At 37.9% G+C, this 17418-nt stretch overlaps 1 protein-coding gene across 8 annotated transcripts in view; it reads left to right on the top strand.

Moving 5' to 3' along the window:
- Positions 1 to 17418, top strand: part of CADPS2 (calcium dependent secretion activator 2) — a 319877-nt gene that overhangs the window by 291862 nt on the left and 10597 nt on the right. For all 8 annotated transcript variants that reach the window (XM_075742996.1, XM_075743000.1, XM_075743016.1 and 5 more), the window contains one exon: positions 3912 to 4019. In XM_075742996.1, coding sequence (XP_075599111.1) covers positions 3912 to 4019 — 108 coding nt within the window. The remainder of the gene's footprint in view (positions 1 to 3911; positions 4020 to 17418) is intronic.

The following is a 17418-nucleotide window of genomic DNA, read 5'->3' on the forward strand; positions in this document are numbered from 1 at the left end:
CACTATGATAGTGTTTTCCTGTTTAAAGGGGGAAAGTTAGGCTGTTCCTTCTTTATCTGAATTGGTTGCTATGAAAAAGTGCCTGTCGATCTGGACCCACCTACCAGTGAATAGTAAAAGAGACAACCTGCACCTGTGGGATTAGCTGCAGCAGCAGGAAGTAAGAGCACTTGCAGTATATAATTAACAAGGATTTTTTTTTTTTTTCCCCCAAACAGCATGTTCATCTTGCCAGGTTAACTAGTGATTAACCCTAAAAAAGAATGTGCTGAAGCCTACACCCTTGTTTAAACTCATTCACTCGCCAGTGTATTCAGTTACTTGTGTAACCAGTGACAAAGTAACCCTATTTACAACTCTTCATTTCCTGGTATTTTATTTGATGTCTTTGTGTTTCCAGTTTCTCCATTCATCTCTTTGTTTGGTTCTCTTTCATTTTCAGATAGGCAAAACATCTTGTCTGCTGTTCTGAATAAAACAAACCTACAATAACTTTTTATCTATCATAAAAAACCACTTTTTTTCTTGGGGAAGTTTTCAGACAGAATACCTTTTTTACACTTATCTGGATAAGTATACCAGGTTAAATTCTTCTTCCAAAGACGTGCAAATAACTCTCTCCCATTAACTTCAGCAGATGTTTTGCCAGAGATTCAGAAGAGCAGAAGTTTTGATTTTGGGTATGGAAGTGGAGACTGAGTTGCTTAAGTCTGTCTGATATTAGCAATGAAATGCCCACTGAGACAGTTAGTTAAAATATATCTCAGTTTCTGTTTGTTTGTCTCTTAAGGTACATCCAATTGCTTAGTTGTTGTTTGGGGTTTTTATTCAACATTAACCTGGGGTTTTGTTCTGAAGTTTAATAATCCAAAATAGAGCAATAGAGGATCATGCAATCAGAGGTTCCCATCGAATACATATGCCCTACTAAAAATAGTTCAAAAACATGAAATATAGCACTAAGCCGTTTTTTGATGCTTATAGTAGCTTTCTTTTCTTCTTTCACATGTTTAGAGGAAACAAATAAATTCAATCCATGCAATATGGAGAGATGAGGAAGTATTTGATATACTGTTGGTTCATTCAATGTTTAATGTGTGTTTTGCCCACCATGAGTAAAGATGGCTAACTTGCAATGATTTTGGTGAGGTTTTAAAAGACAGTCATACTGTTAGAGTATTGATAATCTTCCTTACCCAGACATATTTCTACTGTAGACAGACACTGTTTAAAAGGAAAATTAATTTTTTTTTCTGCAGCAATTTCAAAGATAATTATCCTGCACACATTAAAGAAGGATGAAGTGTTTTAAAGAACTGTAATTCTAATTGGTAAATGTCACCAGCTGTTGCAGTTACTCTTACTTGTGTATATTCTTTTAATGATTACACTCCTGTGCCACAAGCTACATGAAAATATATTCACTAGGTGTGAAATTCCCATATGTCACAGCTTCAAGACTAGGTAAACATCTCAAAGATAAGGGGAGAGTTAATGCTGATGGGAAATGTTATTTTTCTAGCTTGGCTGTCTGCAAGATGAACATTTTTTTCTTGAACTTAATAAAAGAAGAAATTGCATGAATCAGAGAACCATTAGGTTTTAGCATTCAGTGGAAGATTCATTTAACATTTGAATATATATATCCAAGAACTATAACCAGCCTTTCATTTGTTAGATTATCTCCTTCACCCATGCCTGGAGATTTCAAAATATTTTCCTATTATCCCTCCAAGTTAAACCTAGTCCAATTCCTATAAATTGCCTGTCAGATTTTAGAAAGTACATAAGGTTTCAATGCTGATTGTATGTATTCTTTTGTACCATCACAAATTACTATACTAAGGTAAGATATGGAGCTTTCTGTTTTAAATCTCCTTGACTTTGTGATTTAGTTTAATTTAAAAACATTTCTGTCACATTTTAATAAAGGCACATTCTTATGAAGGAAATACATTGATTTCCATGAACCAGGTTTTCCAACAGAAAACTGGTTTATCTATTGTAATCTTACATTTTTATATCTATACTTAGGATCACGGTGTGTAACTCAGATGTAAATATAAATGGTCCTGCTTTCCTCTTAAGAGTTTCAGGTAGGCATGTACGTATGTGATAAGTGTTTGAAATGAGCTTTCATCGCCTCTGGAATGACCAATCTAAATGTGCAGGAGACATTTCAGTTTTTCAGTGTGAGTTTTGGAGATGCTAGGAGTGTTAAACCAGGCCATCATTCCCCATTTAGCTGTTACTTTTAAGAAATAAAACTGCCATCGATGCACATGTATAAATGAAAAAGAAAATGCTCTTTTTTTGGATCTTATTCCTATGTGTGTCCATGGTACATTCAGGAGAAAAGAGATGAAGCTCATGATCCAAGAGATTTCACTCACTGAAGTTTTGAGGGGAGAATACTCTCACCCTCTTATTGTCATGGCAGTTTCTGGACAGGTATTAGTTTGGGCATGATGCACTTTTCTTTCCCTCTTGCACTCAGACCTGTTTATATATATTAGATATATGATAATAAGGAATGAGAAAAATTAAAAGTTATCCACTTGTAGACTAGAAAGGAAGCCTTAATATAAAAATATATGTAAATATTTTAACTATATGAGCATGTTTATGCATACAGGCCTTTAAAATATGCTAAGTATTTTTACTCTTAGAACTTTGTAGGTATGTTTTCAGACAGTAACAGCTTCTAAGAAGTAGAGATGACTTATGCCTGGGAATTCAGGGAACGGGTATAGCTGCTTTCATCCTCCTTCCCTAGACCTCTTAATTATTCTGTACAGAGTCAGTCTTAGCCAGATCTGAATCCTTCATAAACAGCTTTGTGCTAAAGCTTGCTGTAAAGTATTATAAAACTTAGCTTTCTTTTGTATGCCATGAACTTTAAAAGCTATTATTTGGGAGCAAGTGCTACTTTTACAGACTTGCTCATGCAGAGGGCATTTACAGAAGACTTTCCAAAGCACTTATGTTCATTCTTGATTCCTGTTAGAGAGCAGGGAACTCCTGACCAACTCTGCATACACTGCCAGGAAAGGGGACGTTGCAGGCTATCGGGGGCTTTAGTGTGGAACATTTTGTGGATACAGAGGTCCAGAAGTCCCAGCTGGGCAGGAGAGAGCAGTTTCAGCAACCACTCTGCCTGGCCTGACATAGTGTCACACACACACACAACATATTCTAGCCTGTCCGATGTTTGGGAGTGTGGTATGAAAATGTCTACTCTGCTATTCATACACAACATCGATCGGTACAAGGAGGGAAACATTTCAGCCCTTGCTCCTTCCCTACTCATCCTCTGAGCTGATTATGCCAGTGCAAGTTTCAGAAAAATAGGGCTACAGGTCTGCTGTCATACAAACCTTTTTATGCCATCCCTCTCGGGGAAATGCTTGAACTTAGTTTGAATTGGAATTAGTAGAAGCTAACCTCAAACACAAAATTCAGCTCTACATTGGAAGCAAATTGCAACAAATCCGAGGTGATGCAAAAGGAACTGGATGCTTTTTTTAACCATTTTCTGAATGTGATAGCAGGATCTGGACCTTGAGGGTGGAGTAGCTATGGTAGCCTTACTAAGGCAAGAGGGAAAACGTCCGAGTTTGCCATTGACATTACTGGAGCCAAGACTTCATTCTATTACATATGGCAGCATAGATTTATGACTCAAAGCATTCATAAATTATAACACTGAGAACTTTATTAATAGTGAACCCTCCTGAACTTGGTAACTAACCCAAAATTCACAGCAGATTTAGTAAATACAGTTTATACATACATGAGCATTGTAACATAATTTCAGTTTTCATTACAATTAAATATAACTTCTTCAGTTGTTGAGTGGTCTTTCTCTTTCCCTTCCCACTACTTTCTCCCCTTACTTTATGTCTCCACAGAAACCAGGGATGGATCTAGCAGATACCTACATTATGTTTGTTCGACAAAACCAGGATATACTTCGAGAAAAGGTCAATGAGGAAATGTACATAGAGAAGTTATTTGATGTAAGTAACTACCTTTGCAAAGCTTGCTGGTATCACTACTACATCAGAAAGAATAAGCTGCATTTTGATGATAGATATTCAGCAAGCCACTCAGATGTTCTTCCGTGTTGATCATTTTTGCTTTTGCTTTTTATTTATCATCTTCAGCTATCAAGGGTGGCCTTTCTTTAAACATGTTCTGCATGAAAATTTTAAGGGCTAGAAGGCATAAATAAAATTGTTAGAAGATTATTATTTGAAATAGTCATTTTTCCACTGTGAATTGTCCAATTTTATTCCATCTTTTTGTTTTGAATATGTTAATGGAGAGAATTGGATTGATGTGGTTTGTGGACTCCATTGCAGACCTATTTTTCCTACATAAAGAACTTGTACATGTCGCTGCCTTCTCATATACAGAAAGAGGCCGGTTATGCCAGGTACCCCTGCAGGTTTGACTCGTACTTTCATGGAATAACTTTTAGAATTTTGTTTTATGGAGTTTTAGTTTAAGACTTATAATTTCTTAAAATGCATCATTTATTGAATTGCCGAACTCATTTTCAAAATTCTGATCCCACTTCTGCAAGTTCAGAGTAATTCTCTTCCTCATCCTGAAGGCCCACACGTTGCTAGCCATCCTGTATCTTCGCAATAAATTCCTTCAGCTTTGGTTACTCGCTTCTGCAGTCTTCTTCCACTCATTTCTTTGCCCCAATTCCTCCTCTTTTTGTTAGAAATAATCACCTACTCTACCAAAATTTTCCTCATACAAGGCTCTCTATTAAGGCCACTATACAACACTCTTTCTTAGGCATATTTCTGCTCATTCAAGTTCTGACCACTAATTTATGTCTAGTATGTCTCTTTCCGAGTTGTCTAAAGGAGAAGCTGTAGGCAGCTGAAATTATACCTTCTGTATAAATTCAAAGCACTACACATGTAAAATATGTCTAAAATAAAAGTTATTTCATTATAAACTTGGATCAGTTTACAGGACAATGATGTCAGTCACTTATAATTATGTAGGAATTTGAACAGGAAACAAGTCATCTCTGGCACTGTGCAATGCAATTCATTACAAAACAAATTCTGGAACATAATACAGACTTTGAAATGTATTTATTTGTGTGTCATCTCCTAAGTATTTTAGAAAGCTTTGCTGGCAGTTTCATTTAATTATGCAAGTTACAGCAAATGTTTTCATAACAGCAATTCACAGCCTTTACTGTGACACTACAGTTGTGGTAGTCACAGAAGGTCCCATAACATAGACTCTCAGCCATGGTATGTCATGTCAGTGTTTGTTGTTTGTTAGACTGGGTGGTCAAAATGAGACTTATCTCTCAGATTTTATATTTCCAGACACTCCCAGGCAGCTTTACAAAAAAAAGTATCATCTGTTTTAATAAGCTAAGTGCTAATATGTGTGAAAAGAATGATTTTATAAAAGCTTTGATGCCCTGCAGGGGTAGAAAAATTATCATCCATCCAGCTGGCACCTTCACAAAGTACTAAAACCATATTAGCAACTTCTGCTTCAGTTTGCTTTTGCACTGAATCTGCAAGCATATGTTTCATTTTCAAGTTTCTATTTTTTGTTTTTCTTTGGGGTTATTTTTGCTTATGTTGTAATTTTCTGAATGTTAATAAAATTACGTGCCTAAGGCCAAGTCTAACTCTCACTGGAGAGACCACATTGACTTTGTTGATGTAGTGGGGTTGGACCAAGCCTCAGGGCTATGTCCATAGCAGTAAACTGGCCAAGGCCAGGGCACAGGCCTGAGAACTAGCAGGTGATCATCCGTACCGTTAAGTCATCAGCATGGTTCCTGGCATGATTTTGGGTTAGGCCAACTAGCACTAACCCAAGGACAGACCCTCGGTACAATTGGGTTAGTGTGGGTCAAGGACCTCTTCCAACTTTGATTTCAGCAATCAAGCTTTTCAGCACAAGAAAATGTCTCCTGTGTGGAAGCAAGCCATGACATAGCACTCGCCTTTGAGGTGATGCAAAACCGTTCCTGTCCCCTTTTGCTCAGTAATATACATTGTATGCTGTCGTGGCCAATGCTTGTAGCTGTAAGGAAAGAGAAAAGATGTATGTGATAAGTATTCTGTGTATCAAATATCTATTTGTATCTTTATTTTTCTTCATATATGGTGGTATCACATTTCTTCATAACATCGCACTAGGAGATATAACCAATTGGACAGATTCAGATAAATGCACTAACAAATATGTAAGCTTATAGCTTGCAGAAATTTAAAACAAAGGCATCTTATTGTGTTAACTCACCTTTCCTGAGATTAATTCAGATTTAGAACAGTATGACTGAGGAAGATTTTGCCCATGATTTTTGGAAGGGGTTTTTAAATTAGTGACACAACAAAAGCTGGTACTGTTTATAAATTCAATTCTATCAAGTTATATTTTAATAGAAAGAGTAAAATATGTTCAAGTTTTTATGTAAATATACTTTAAGCCATTTGACTGGCTACAGTTGTAGATCTCTGTTGATATCCCCTTACAATACGTTATATTTCTATCAGATATGAAACCATCAGTCAAGTGAAATAAGAAAAGTGTATGTCTGTGTTTCAGCCAGAAACACCTCATCCAGAATAACCAAAAAACCCAGACAGTTCTGTATGCTAGAAGTGATAGTTATAAATATATACAAGATCAGGCCTCAGACACTATTATAATCCAAAAAATGCATACCTACAAACTATTTATGCACAGATTTGATATTGACTTGATTCAGGACTGCTATATACTGGCAGCAACCAAAAGAATGGGATATCTATCATACAAAGTAACGTACACATAAAAGAGGATCATTTAAATTGAAGAATAGTATTGATACAAGTAGAAATGTCTGCCAGCGGGTCACATATATGTTAAGGCTAGAAGCTGGAAATTGTTCTGTCTGAGAAATCTCAAATTAGGGAGAAGACAAAAACTGTGCATTGTTTTATGGTGCTTGATAAGCCTGGAAAAGCACTACCATGCTATACAAAATGTGAAAAATTAGGAGAATGGAATTTAAGCTTGAGGTATGAATCCTTACATATGAGAGAGGCTCAAATCTCCAGGGGACTTTGAAAGAAGATTGGGCTGTTCAGTTATTTCTGTACCATTTTTAAACCATTTAAATCATGCTATTCTTCAGTACCTCTGCTGATCATGCAGCAGAACCAAGGGGGATTTTTTTTCCTTCCTTTTCTCTGAATAACTTGGCTTCTGGGTGTATTTCATTCTTCACCTCCTTTGGAAGGGGTGTAGACAGCATGTGGAACAATGATGCCATCCAGAGGGACCTTGACAGGCTGGAGAGGTGGGCCCGTGCGAACTGCATGAAGTTCAACAAGGCCAAGTGCAAGGTCCTGCACGTGGGTCGGCGCAATCCCAAGCACGACTATAGGCTGGGCGAGGAATGGATTGAAAGCAGCCCTGAGGAGAAGGACTTGGGGGTATTGATTGATGAGAAGCTCCACATGAGCCGGCAGTGTGCGCTTGCAGCCCAGAAAGCCAACCATGTCCTGGGCTGCATCAAAAGAGGTGTGACCAGCAGGTCGAGGGAGGTGATCCTGCCCCTCTACTCGGCTCTGGTGAGACCCCACGTGGAGTACTGCGTCCAGCTCTGGGGGCCCCAGTACAGGAGAGACCTGGAGCTGTTGGAGAGAGTCCAGAGGAGGGCCACGAAGCTGATCAGAGGGCTGGAGCACCTCTCCTGTGAGGACAGGCTGAGAGAGTTGGGGTTGTTCAGCCTGGAGAAAAGGCGGCTCCGGGGAGATCTAATTGCGGCCTGACAGTACCTGAAGGGGCCTACAGGAAAGATGGTGAGGGACTGTTTGTCAGGGAGTGTAGTGACAGGACAAGGGGTAATGGGTTTAAGCTGAAGGAGGGTGGATTTAGATTAGATGTTAGAAAGAAATTCTGTACTGTTGGAGTGGTGAGGCACTGGAACAGGTTGCCCAGAGAGGTTGTGGATGCCCCATCCGTGGAAGTGTTTAAGACCAGGTTGGATGGGGCTTTGGGCAATGTGGTCTAGTGGAGGGTGTCCCTGCCCGCAGCGGGGGGGATTGGAACTAGATGATCTTTGAGGTCCCTTCCAACCCAAACCATTCTATGATAATACGCTCCTCGTAGCAAGGTCTCTACAAGATCAGTGTGCTCTCTTCTTGGTCTCAAGTTAACCACCAGATTCGGAGTCATAGAGTTTTTTGCTTGGTCAATTTGTCAGAGACACTTAGGACTTTTTGTCTTCCTTTGTGGTGTGGGACAGGGTCTTCTTCCTGAGATCAGCTGGGAATTTTACCTATCAAATTCCTTCCTGTCACAGGAACTCAGAGCACTTATCTCCTACTCTCATGGTGTAGAAGTCCGTAGTTGTGGGGGTTTGCTTGTTTGCTTATTTGGTTGGTTTGTTGGTTGGTTAGCTTTAACTGCAGATTTTAAAGAGCACTAGAGAGATTTTGTAATGTGTTGTGGTTGGTCTGCAGAAGCTCTGGGCTAAATGTCAGCTACATATTCATGATTTCCGTAGGTTTAATTCAATGAATGGTCCATGTGATTCTTTCCAATCCCATACTCCACTGAAGTAAACTAAGACCATGAAGTTACACTGGGACTAGTTTCACTAATGAACTCAAATAAAGCAAACTTTTTCTACCCCTAATGCTGCAGTGACTCAGGTAGATTTGATGTATAACAACTAAATCATGAAGACAGGCAGTACAGTGTTTGTTTAATGATTACAATTTTTAATTATGATTAAAAGCATCACCCACTGAAACTTTTTTAAAGTTTCATCAGTTTTTAAAATAATGTTTAGTAAAATGTTTTAGAAATAAAGTTGCACTTTAATATCTTCTTTTTTTTAACTAGTGTTTAAAAAATACTTAGTTTCAGAAAAGGCTGTAAAAGCAGTTGGTGAGTGGGAAAATGAAGTATTTAAATAGAATTACACAAACCTAGAATAAATCTAAGATATTACAAATTATTAAGGCCTCTCTTATTTTTAATCTACTTGATGGATGATTAAGAACATCTGTGCAGCCTGTCAAAGAACAGTACTGTGTGTCTGATCACAAAATTAACAGATGTAAAAAGTACCCAACTATGAAATTCCCGTGGGTCTGGTTCTACACTATCAAAATCAATGGGAGTTTTATCCTTAACCTCAACAAAAGCAGTGCTGTATCCATAAACCTGCCAAGTTATCATCACTGACTAGACTTAGAATCACATTTCTACCTGAATTTTTAAGATGGGAGTAATAAGTCCTCCTACTCCTGAGCATTTTAAATTAAATTAGACATAAATTAAAAACAGTTTCCTTTAAAACACAATTGGATTTTGCTAACAAACCCCAGATTTAAAAAGATAAGTCATTTTGCATAAAACACTGCGTAAAGCATCAACGTAATACTTACTTTCTGTAGTAATACAAAGTTCCTAAGTGCCACTTGGGTAGATTCTCGCTTTCTTGTAGCTGTTAATTGCACATAAAATACGGATGTTCTTGCCTGAACACAGAAAAAATTAATTTCAAACATTTTCCCTTCAAAATTTCTCTTGGTTTATTTGTCATTAAGAGCATTATTTTATAGGTTATATTTGTGTTGGATCTGTTGTGAAAAACTTATAGTGTAAACAGATGTACAATTCCAATTTTATTAAGACTATATATGCAATGAAATCTTTATGCAATAATTGATTGCTGCTTTAAGAAATAAAGAATGGTTTAAGAGAGCAGTTCTAACAAATCAGGGTTTTACCATTGATACAACTTAGAGGTTTTCCAATTTTTTTAGGCTCTTAATTTCTGGGGAATCTGTGGACAAGTGTACCGTAAACAAATAAAGTAGTCAAGAGTCCATCCTGGAAAGGTCAGCATTGGTGAACAGGTCCCGTGGTTGTCTTGTACAAGATGGCAGCTGTCAGCAGATGTTGACTTTGGCCCTGATCATCCATGTCTTATGGGTGTTAAACTGGTGTGGTGTGGCTGAGTAGTGCTGGTGACTCCCCAGGGACTGCTCATCTAGGAGAATGTCCTCAGGGTTGTGGCTTGTCGTGACTTGAACAAGCGGTGTAAGAGATGTTAATGGCAGGGAACTCATACAACTTCCTTTGGAGTGCAGAGTGAACATCTTTTTGAGTAGTATAAATGCTTAAGCACAGGAGCCTTAATGTAGCTGCGTTTGGCTTTTGTATTTCAAAAGTGCAGAGGTAATGTGATACTCTTTTTCTGTCGAAAAAATGTTTGTATTTTGTCTGGAATGTGAATTAAATGCTAGTAGTGTTCCCATATCACAACCATTATTTTCCTTTTCCATTAGTAGCAGGGATGGACGATATAAGTTCAATGATGTACTTGAGGTTACTTGAGGTGGTAATTATTCTCCAAAGATTACTATGTCATGTACTTCATTCCATGCGTAAATGGATATATGAATTAAGTACTCATCTGATTCATTTATGTTTGCCATTATATCTGCAAGTACATTTTTAGCAAATGCTTGATTCAATTGCATCATTTCTATAAGTTTTCTGACCTTTTACAAAAAATGTGTTAAAAATGTGCAAATGCTTCTCCCTGGCAAGTGAGTTAATCTTCAGCTGGTGTTACACAGCTTAGAGGAACATGAGTAAATGTGAGTTTTCTGTAGTACAAAGTCCTTGTGCTGTCCATGTCTTCCTCAAAAGCACCATTACTGTAGTATTTAGTATTCAACAATGTTTTTTTAGAAAACTTAAATTGTCTTTTTTTTCCTCATTCTCAGATTGGTTCCTGTCGTGTTAATTTTAATAAGTAATCTTCACTTTCATTGTTAAGTAATTATTTGCCAGTGTGCAAGTGATTTGACAAAAGGTCTACTTTTTGATCTAGATTATATGCCAAGGCAACTTCAGCAAGTTGAGACTAGGTAGAACTGGTTAAAGACCACATTTGAATCAAAAGCTGTGTTTGTATTAACCTCTGAGAAACATGAGAGGACCGTGCCTAATTACTTAAGAGCAACTCAACAGAAATGGATTGTAGCTTGTTGATCTTCTTATTTCTTTGATAACTCAGAATAATCTTCAAGAAATATGTGGGCTTCTTTCTCAGATTCTTGAAATTTGATCACAGTGCAAAATTGTCCTTTGGCGCAAACCCAGAAATACACATCTTTGCATGATGCACCTGGACATATGTGGCAGGTCTGGTAGAATCAGCTAATTAACAACACAGGCTTAAACAGGCACCTCATCTGGCAGTGTAGTTAGTTGCCTGATGGTGCTCAGCAGGATTTGGTAGTGCTTTTTATTTTTCTATCCTAATGGTCTGCTGCCCACCTAATTTTGCCTTATTGTCAGCCACTACTTACCGCAGCTTGAGGCCCTCCCAGGAGGCTAAATTATTATCAAAGGATTAGGGAGATGTAGCCTTGCAGCTCTGACATTTCTGATTACTTGTCTATGCCAGAACACTAATTAGCTGTGACTAATTAAGAAAAATGTTCCTGCCATAGAAAACCATTTAAAAGAACTGAGAAGTAGAAAAGCAATTGAAAAGCTGAGCAGTGCTCAGATTTGCCGATGCTCTTTAGATTTTCACCAAAGTCTTAACTCACCTTTAATTATGCCTAATATTTTATAGGGAAAATAGAAAGCTCTTGATATGAGATCCAGACTGCAGTTTTCTCTTGATCTAAAGACATTCTGGTCATTTTAAAACAGTTTGTCCTGTCTTTTTTGGTAAAAGAAAGAATTTTAGAGAAAGCTGTAGGCAGTGTCACCAAATGTGGACTAAAAAAGTGAGTTATATTAACATGCTCAAATATATGAAAGTCTTCTGCTAGATGGAAGCAACATCTTGCAAATTTACTGTTCAAAGTCTTTTCAAAGTTCACTAAATTATTCCTGATGTTTTCAAGTAGATTTGCCACATTTTTTTGAGATAGAAATCTCTATAAATAAAGAACAGTTCATTTGAAAGCTGAAAAATGTAACCCACATCTGATTTCATATAGTATATAAGTTTTATTTGATTTTTTTTTTTCCTACAATATGCTGAGAAAAGGAGTACCCACTCTTGGAGGGTGCTGACTATGCTGCTGTGAATCCAGCAAAGCTCAGTACTGTTGAAATCAATAGGACCACAACACACTTAAAGCAAAGCATGTGCTTCAGAGTTTGCTGCTTCAGGATCAGAATATTCAGCACTTTGTAAGCCGTTTTACACTGTAGCTGAGAGTGTTTTCTCTAGAGGAAACCATAACACTATGGTTGCTTTTGATATGTTTTTTGATATGATACATTTCCCCATGTCTTCCTTTTTTATACCATTTTTAGTTTCTAAATTTCCATCTTGTTGGGTATCGAACAGTCCAAAAAGATATAAAAAGGGTTTTCTCAAGACATGATGTATCCCATAGTCCAGTCTGCATTTAGTATTCATGGAATGGGTGTCTGCCACCTTTTTCACACTAATTCAATCATATTATTTAAATCTTCCCAGCGGGGGAGTAAGAAACTATGAAATAGATATTCTGATACCTTGCTAAAAGAGCTATTTGGGTATAAAAGAGAAATAGAGAATTATTTTTCAGGGCACTAAATCTCATATCCTGATCTTCAGCATTTCTTGTGCTGTCCCACCTCCTAATTTTGCTGACTTGTGTGAGAAGATAACTTTTTTTGAAAAAAAAAAAAAAAAAGTATAAATTGCTATAAAAAGGCAATTTAAAATGTGCATCATGAGTCAAAAGAGGAAAACAAATGGGGAAAAAAGAAAAAAAAAACCTCAAGATTTTAAAGCCAATCTGATTCTTTTCTGAGGGAATTTTATCAATCGGAGTGGGACTGTGAGGGTTTTTTGCTTGTTTGTGTGGGGAGGGGCTAAAACATTGGGAGCTTCCAGTACAGTTTCCCCATAGACATTTCTGGTCTATACTGTTCGTTCATTTATTTAACTTAGTTAAATGCATCTATCCATCACTCACAGTATCCATTCACTAAAAACAATAACAAATTCTATCAAATAAAAGAGAACTCCTTCCAACATCCAGGCACAATTTAGTCCTTTAACCTTTTTATCCTGCTAGGCACAAAGTAGCAGCATCTCATTCCAGGCACTGCATTTTTTTTTCTTATCTAGATGGCTTGAAATGTGTCTAGCAACTTAATGGAATCAATTGAGCGTGGACAACTATAAAAATATAAAATAGCACTGAAACTTCAGATGAGTCTGTCAGTAAGCGTTAACTGTGGCTGCAGCTTTCACATTCTACGCAGTCAAGAGAAATCAATAAGGATTGTACCATTTATATTGTCTTATCTAATGTTTGTTCACCATGAAGTGCCAGGCACAAGCACCATCTAGGGAATATTGATTTCTTGATGTACTGTAATTCACACACGTATAAACAGCAGGAGAACCTTGCGGTTTCTCAAACCTTGCTTGCGGGTTTGATATTTATACTTGTATTTCATCTGAGTCAAACTTAGTTTAAAAAAGAAGATCCAGCAAACCTCTGCGTAAGTGTTCACAGATAGACACACAACCACATTGCTGATCGTATTACCAGAAAAATAGTGCCAGCAAGCATAAGGATAATCTAGTTTTACTATAATGAGTCTGAAGTAACAGAAAGAGGTTGCTGTGTTGTAAATCAAAATAGCACCAGGTGAGGCTGCTGCAGAGTGCTCTGACCAAGTCAGTGATTCACCAGTGGAAGGAGCTTCTTAACCTGTTTGATCACAGGGAACTGAGGCTTTAGTGCTCGTCTGTTTTGACCAATAAAGAGATGATTTTGACCCAAAGTTTTGACCTATAAAGAGATGATTTCCTTTAAATAATTTTTGAGTGTTTCATCATATATTTTCTTAATTTACATTTTGTTGACTATCCTGTGTATCATACTGTACTAAAAGTGTTTGCAATGTGCAAGAAAAATAGTACAAATAATGAACAGAAAATTCAGCTCCAAAAAAAAAAAATGCACTGCAGCTGGAAAATCTGCATAGCTGAAAGAGTATACTCGAGCAATAGGGTCAGCGATGGAAAGGAGCAAAGCAGGCACCAGGACACTTTCTCCAAAGAGATGAGGGGAGGAGGGAAGCAAGAGGGAGGCAGGAGGCTGGACCTCTGCTCCACATTAGCACTGCTCAGTGTGATGCCCAGTCGATGCGACATAGGAGAGGAGTGGCTACACCGCTGTGCAGCTCCCTATCAACTTCACAGCTGCATCCAGCCCTGTCATATGCCACTGCAATAACATACAGAGTAAACGGATGATGAGTCAAGATTGCTGAGGTGGAAAGAAATGAGCTACCTGAAAATATTCACCCAGAGGAACCCAGGATGGTTTAAATACTCTAATTAAAATATGTATTTAACCTCGTTCCACGTGGAGCAAGGAGTCTAAATAGAAGACTCCGGGACAAGAGCTACTAATATGAGTGTAAAAGTCACAACACAGGCTGTGACCCAACTTTGGGTGACCTCACGTTTGATAGATAGTACAGAGATTGAGAATACATTCATTTTAAGGGAGAGATGCAGCCCACAGGAGGACTCTGCCACCTCCCTGAATCACCCACCCTTTGCCGATGCCTCACTGCAGGGAGTCCCCGGGGAGTCCCAGGGGACTGGGCAAAAGCAGAGGCAGGTGTCTCAGTTACACGGCTTACAGGCAGAGTGAACCTGGACCTTTAACCTTACTAATGTTACGCACGCACTTGGGAAGACCGCTTAGCATTTGTGCAGCTAAGCGCATGCGTAGGTTTTGTAAAACTAGAGCCTGATAGGAAGAGGCTGGTGTTATAATGAGTAACAACTTGGTCATTTCGCATTATGTTCATTTGTTTATTTTGAGGATCCAAGCTGGCTTTCGTTTCAAGGTCACTCAAGTGATGTTCCCCGTTCTGTGCCTTGGAGGATGTTTGCAGATATACCCAAATTGTAACAACACAACACACAGTGTAGCAAGACTGACAGTGTTTGCTCCGGAGAGTTTTAGCACCAGAATAACCTATGGAAGTACTGTTCACAGATGCACTGCGTATCCAGAGTGGAGTGGGGAAACTGTTTGTGCTGTTAGTCTCTTGCGGTCATAAGCATTATGTTAGTACCTACTGTTTAAAATCAGAACAGCAACATTACATATGTCCAGATACGGAAGGAAGTTATGCATGTCTAATTTTGCAAACTTCCAGTTTTCCAGTGCATCTACCATATGTGAAGAAGCCAGAAAAAAAACAAAGGTCACAAACATTATAAAGTAGCATAAATATTGTAAATTGCTGTTTAGAAAGCAATGTACAATGCAGGGAGAGATGAGTACTGTGTATTTTGTATTAAAAATTTACATTTATTTGTGTATTGGCAGCAGTTCCATAGCAACTAGCCAGCTTCTAATTATACGCCTAAAATATGAAAAATTTACTTTCCTCCTAAAAGATAAGCTTCTCATATGTTAGATGTTCTTTTTTTATTTCAGAACAATATCCTTTTTACCTAGAGGTTTCAAAGATGCTTAATATGCTTTTAAATGAGCCCCATTCTCTATTTTCTTCTCATTACTGACTTCTGAAAACTAGCCTGCCTAATTTGTTTCCTTGTATCATCAAAATATCTCATCCAGTAACTGTTCACTTGTTTGTCATCATGAGTCCTGCTGAACAGGGTCTTTCTGCAAAGGTTTGGGTTCCTCTTTCTGTTGAGCTCCTTTCCCTTTTCTCCCAATTGCTTTGGCAACGACAGTGGGAATCCTTCATTCAAATAGGCAGGGAAGAGACTGACTAGAAACTAAAGTGTTTGTTTTGTCAATTAGTCATTCTTAAGAAAACCAAAATGTTTTTTGAGCTCCCTGAGAGGTTCATGCACAAAAAAGGCAGAAGGAAACCAAAGGAAGAGTCCCACTGGAAGGAGGAAAACCTTTCTTCCTTGGCCAAGCAAGGATGCAAGAGGCAAGTTAATAAATCTGCTACAATCACACCAAAAAAAAAAAAAAGGAAGAAAGAAAAAATATTTTTTAAAATATGTTTTGTACCCAGAGTTTGTAATTTGAAATGACCAGGCTTAAAAGTACTGATCCCTTTATCACAAGAAGTATGAGTGTATGAAGTAGTGTGTGGTTTCTTTCTCACTTCTCCTTTCTTGGTAGATGTAGCTGTAATTTAGGCTGTGACAATTTTTGCACATTCCCAAGACAAATTTGAAAGCTTGGCTTAGCATTTCAGGCCTAGAAGAGGAGACAAAGCATGGAAGCTGGATGAAAGCTTGAGACATTTCCAGGAAGATGCCCCAATAAGTGGAGCCGAGCATTAGAAGCCTAAGACACTGGTGGGTAGAAGAGGTGTGTGCCAGGGGCTCTGTGCAAAGTAGGAGCATGTGATGGAACACGGGGCTTGAGAACGTTACGGCAGAAATGAGTGGTGCAGCAACAGGGGGCTTTTGGGCAGGTCCTTGAATGAGAATGTGGGAAGGAACTGCAGTGAAATGGAGAGCGGAGACAAATAGAGTTTTTTCATATGACACAATATTGATTTAATCATTTGCATTTTCCAGATCAAGGGCTTTTAAACATCTGATTTTTAGCGTAGGGAAAAGGCTTCATTTGTTTGTACTGCCCCCTAACTGCATGGCTCCAACAAGGCTGAATCCATGGATTTTCCACTCATGCTTACTTTAATCTTCATTTATTTCAGTTTTTCTTAAATGAAAATTCCTAAAGAGAAAAAAAAATGCGGAAGGAATAAATGTAGTGGCATCACAGTGACCCCCAAAACCAATAGTATTCTGCCTTGAAGTTTGTGAACATTTGAAAAAATGCAAAAGTAAGCCCCTCAAGCCTGCTAGGTCTGAGGTCTGCATATTAAAAGATATATACTATTACTGGATGAAAGCTAAAGTACATTAAAGTACCCTTTCAGTTTTAGTATTTGTATTTATTGTATTTTATATGTTTTAAATAACAATAAAAGTAATGTGTCCTGATACAGTAAATATACAGGAAGTGAACGTACGGGTGAAGTAGTGCGCAATCAGTGCCCGTAAAATGGAGATACGCTTCTAACTCTCAGCACAGTCGTAATGTCAGCTGTTTCATTTTGCTATGAAATTTATGCCTTATTTTTTCTCCAGTCATAGCAATGCTTTGAATCAAAAGGTGGAGAAATCTTGTTGTTTCTACTGTAGAAGCACATCTCAATAACATAAAATTCTCTGTTGATTCAGAACAATAATGTTCACACACACACAAAAAAATTCATCTTTGCATGGACTTCCCACAAAGGCAAAATTCTGGGTTTTGATGAAAATATTTTTTCAGGGATGGCACTGTAAACTTGGGTGCTCAGAGTCAAACCTAGCTTAACATTTGGTGTTGTGGCACTGTGAGGCTACGTGTAATGAGAAACCAC

The sequence above is a fragment of the Balearica regulorum genome, chromosome 1 (genome assembly GCF_011004875.1).
Source record: "Balearica regulorum gibbericeps isolate bBalReg1 chromosome 1, bBalReg1.pri, whole genome shotgun sequence".
In the NCBI taxonomy this organism is placed as follows: Eukaryota; Metazoa; Chordata; class Aves; order Gruiformes; family Gruidae; genus Balearica; species Balearica regulorum.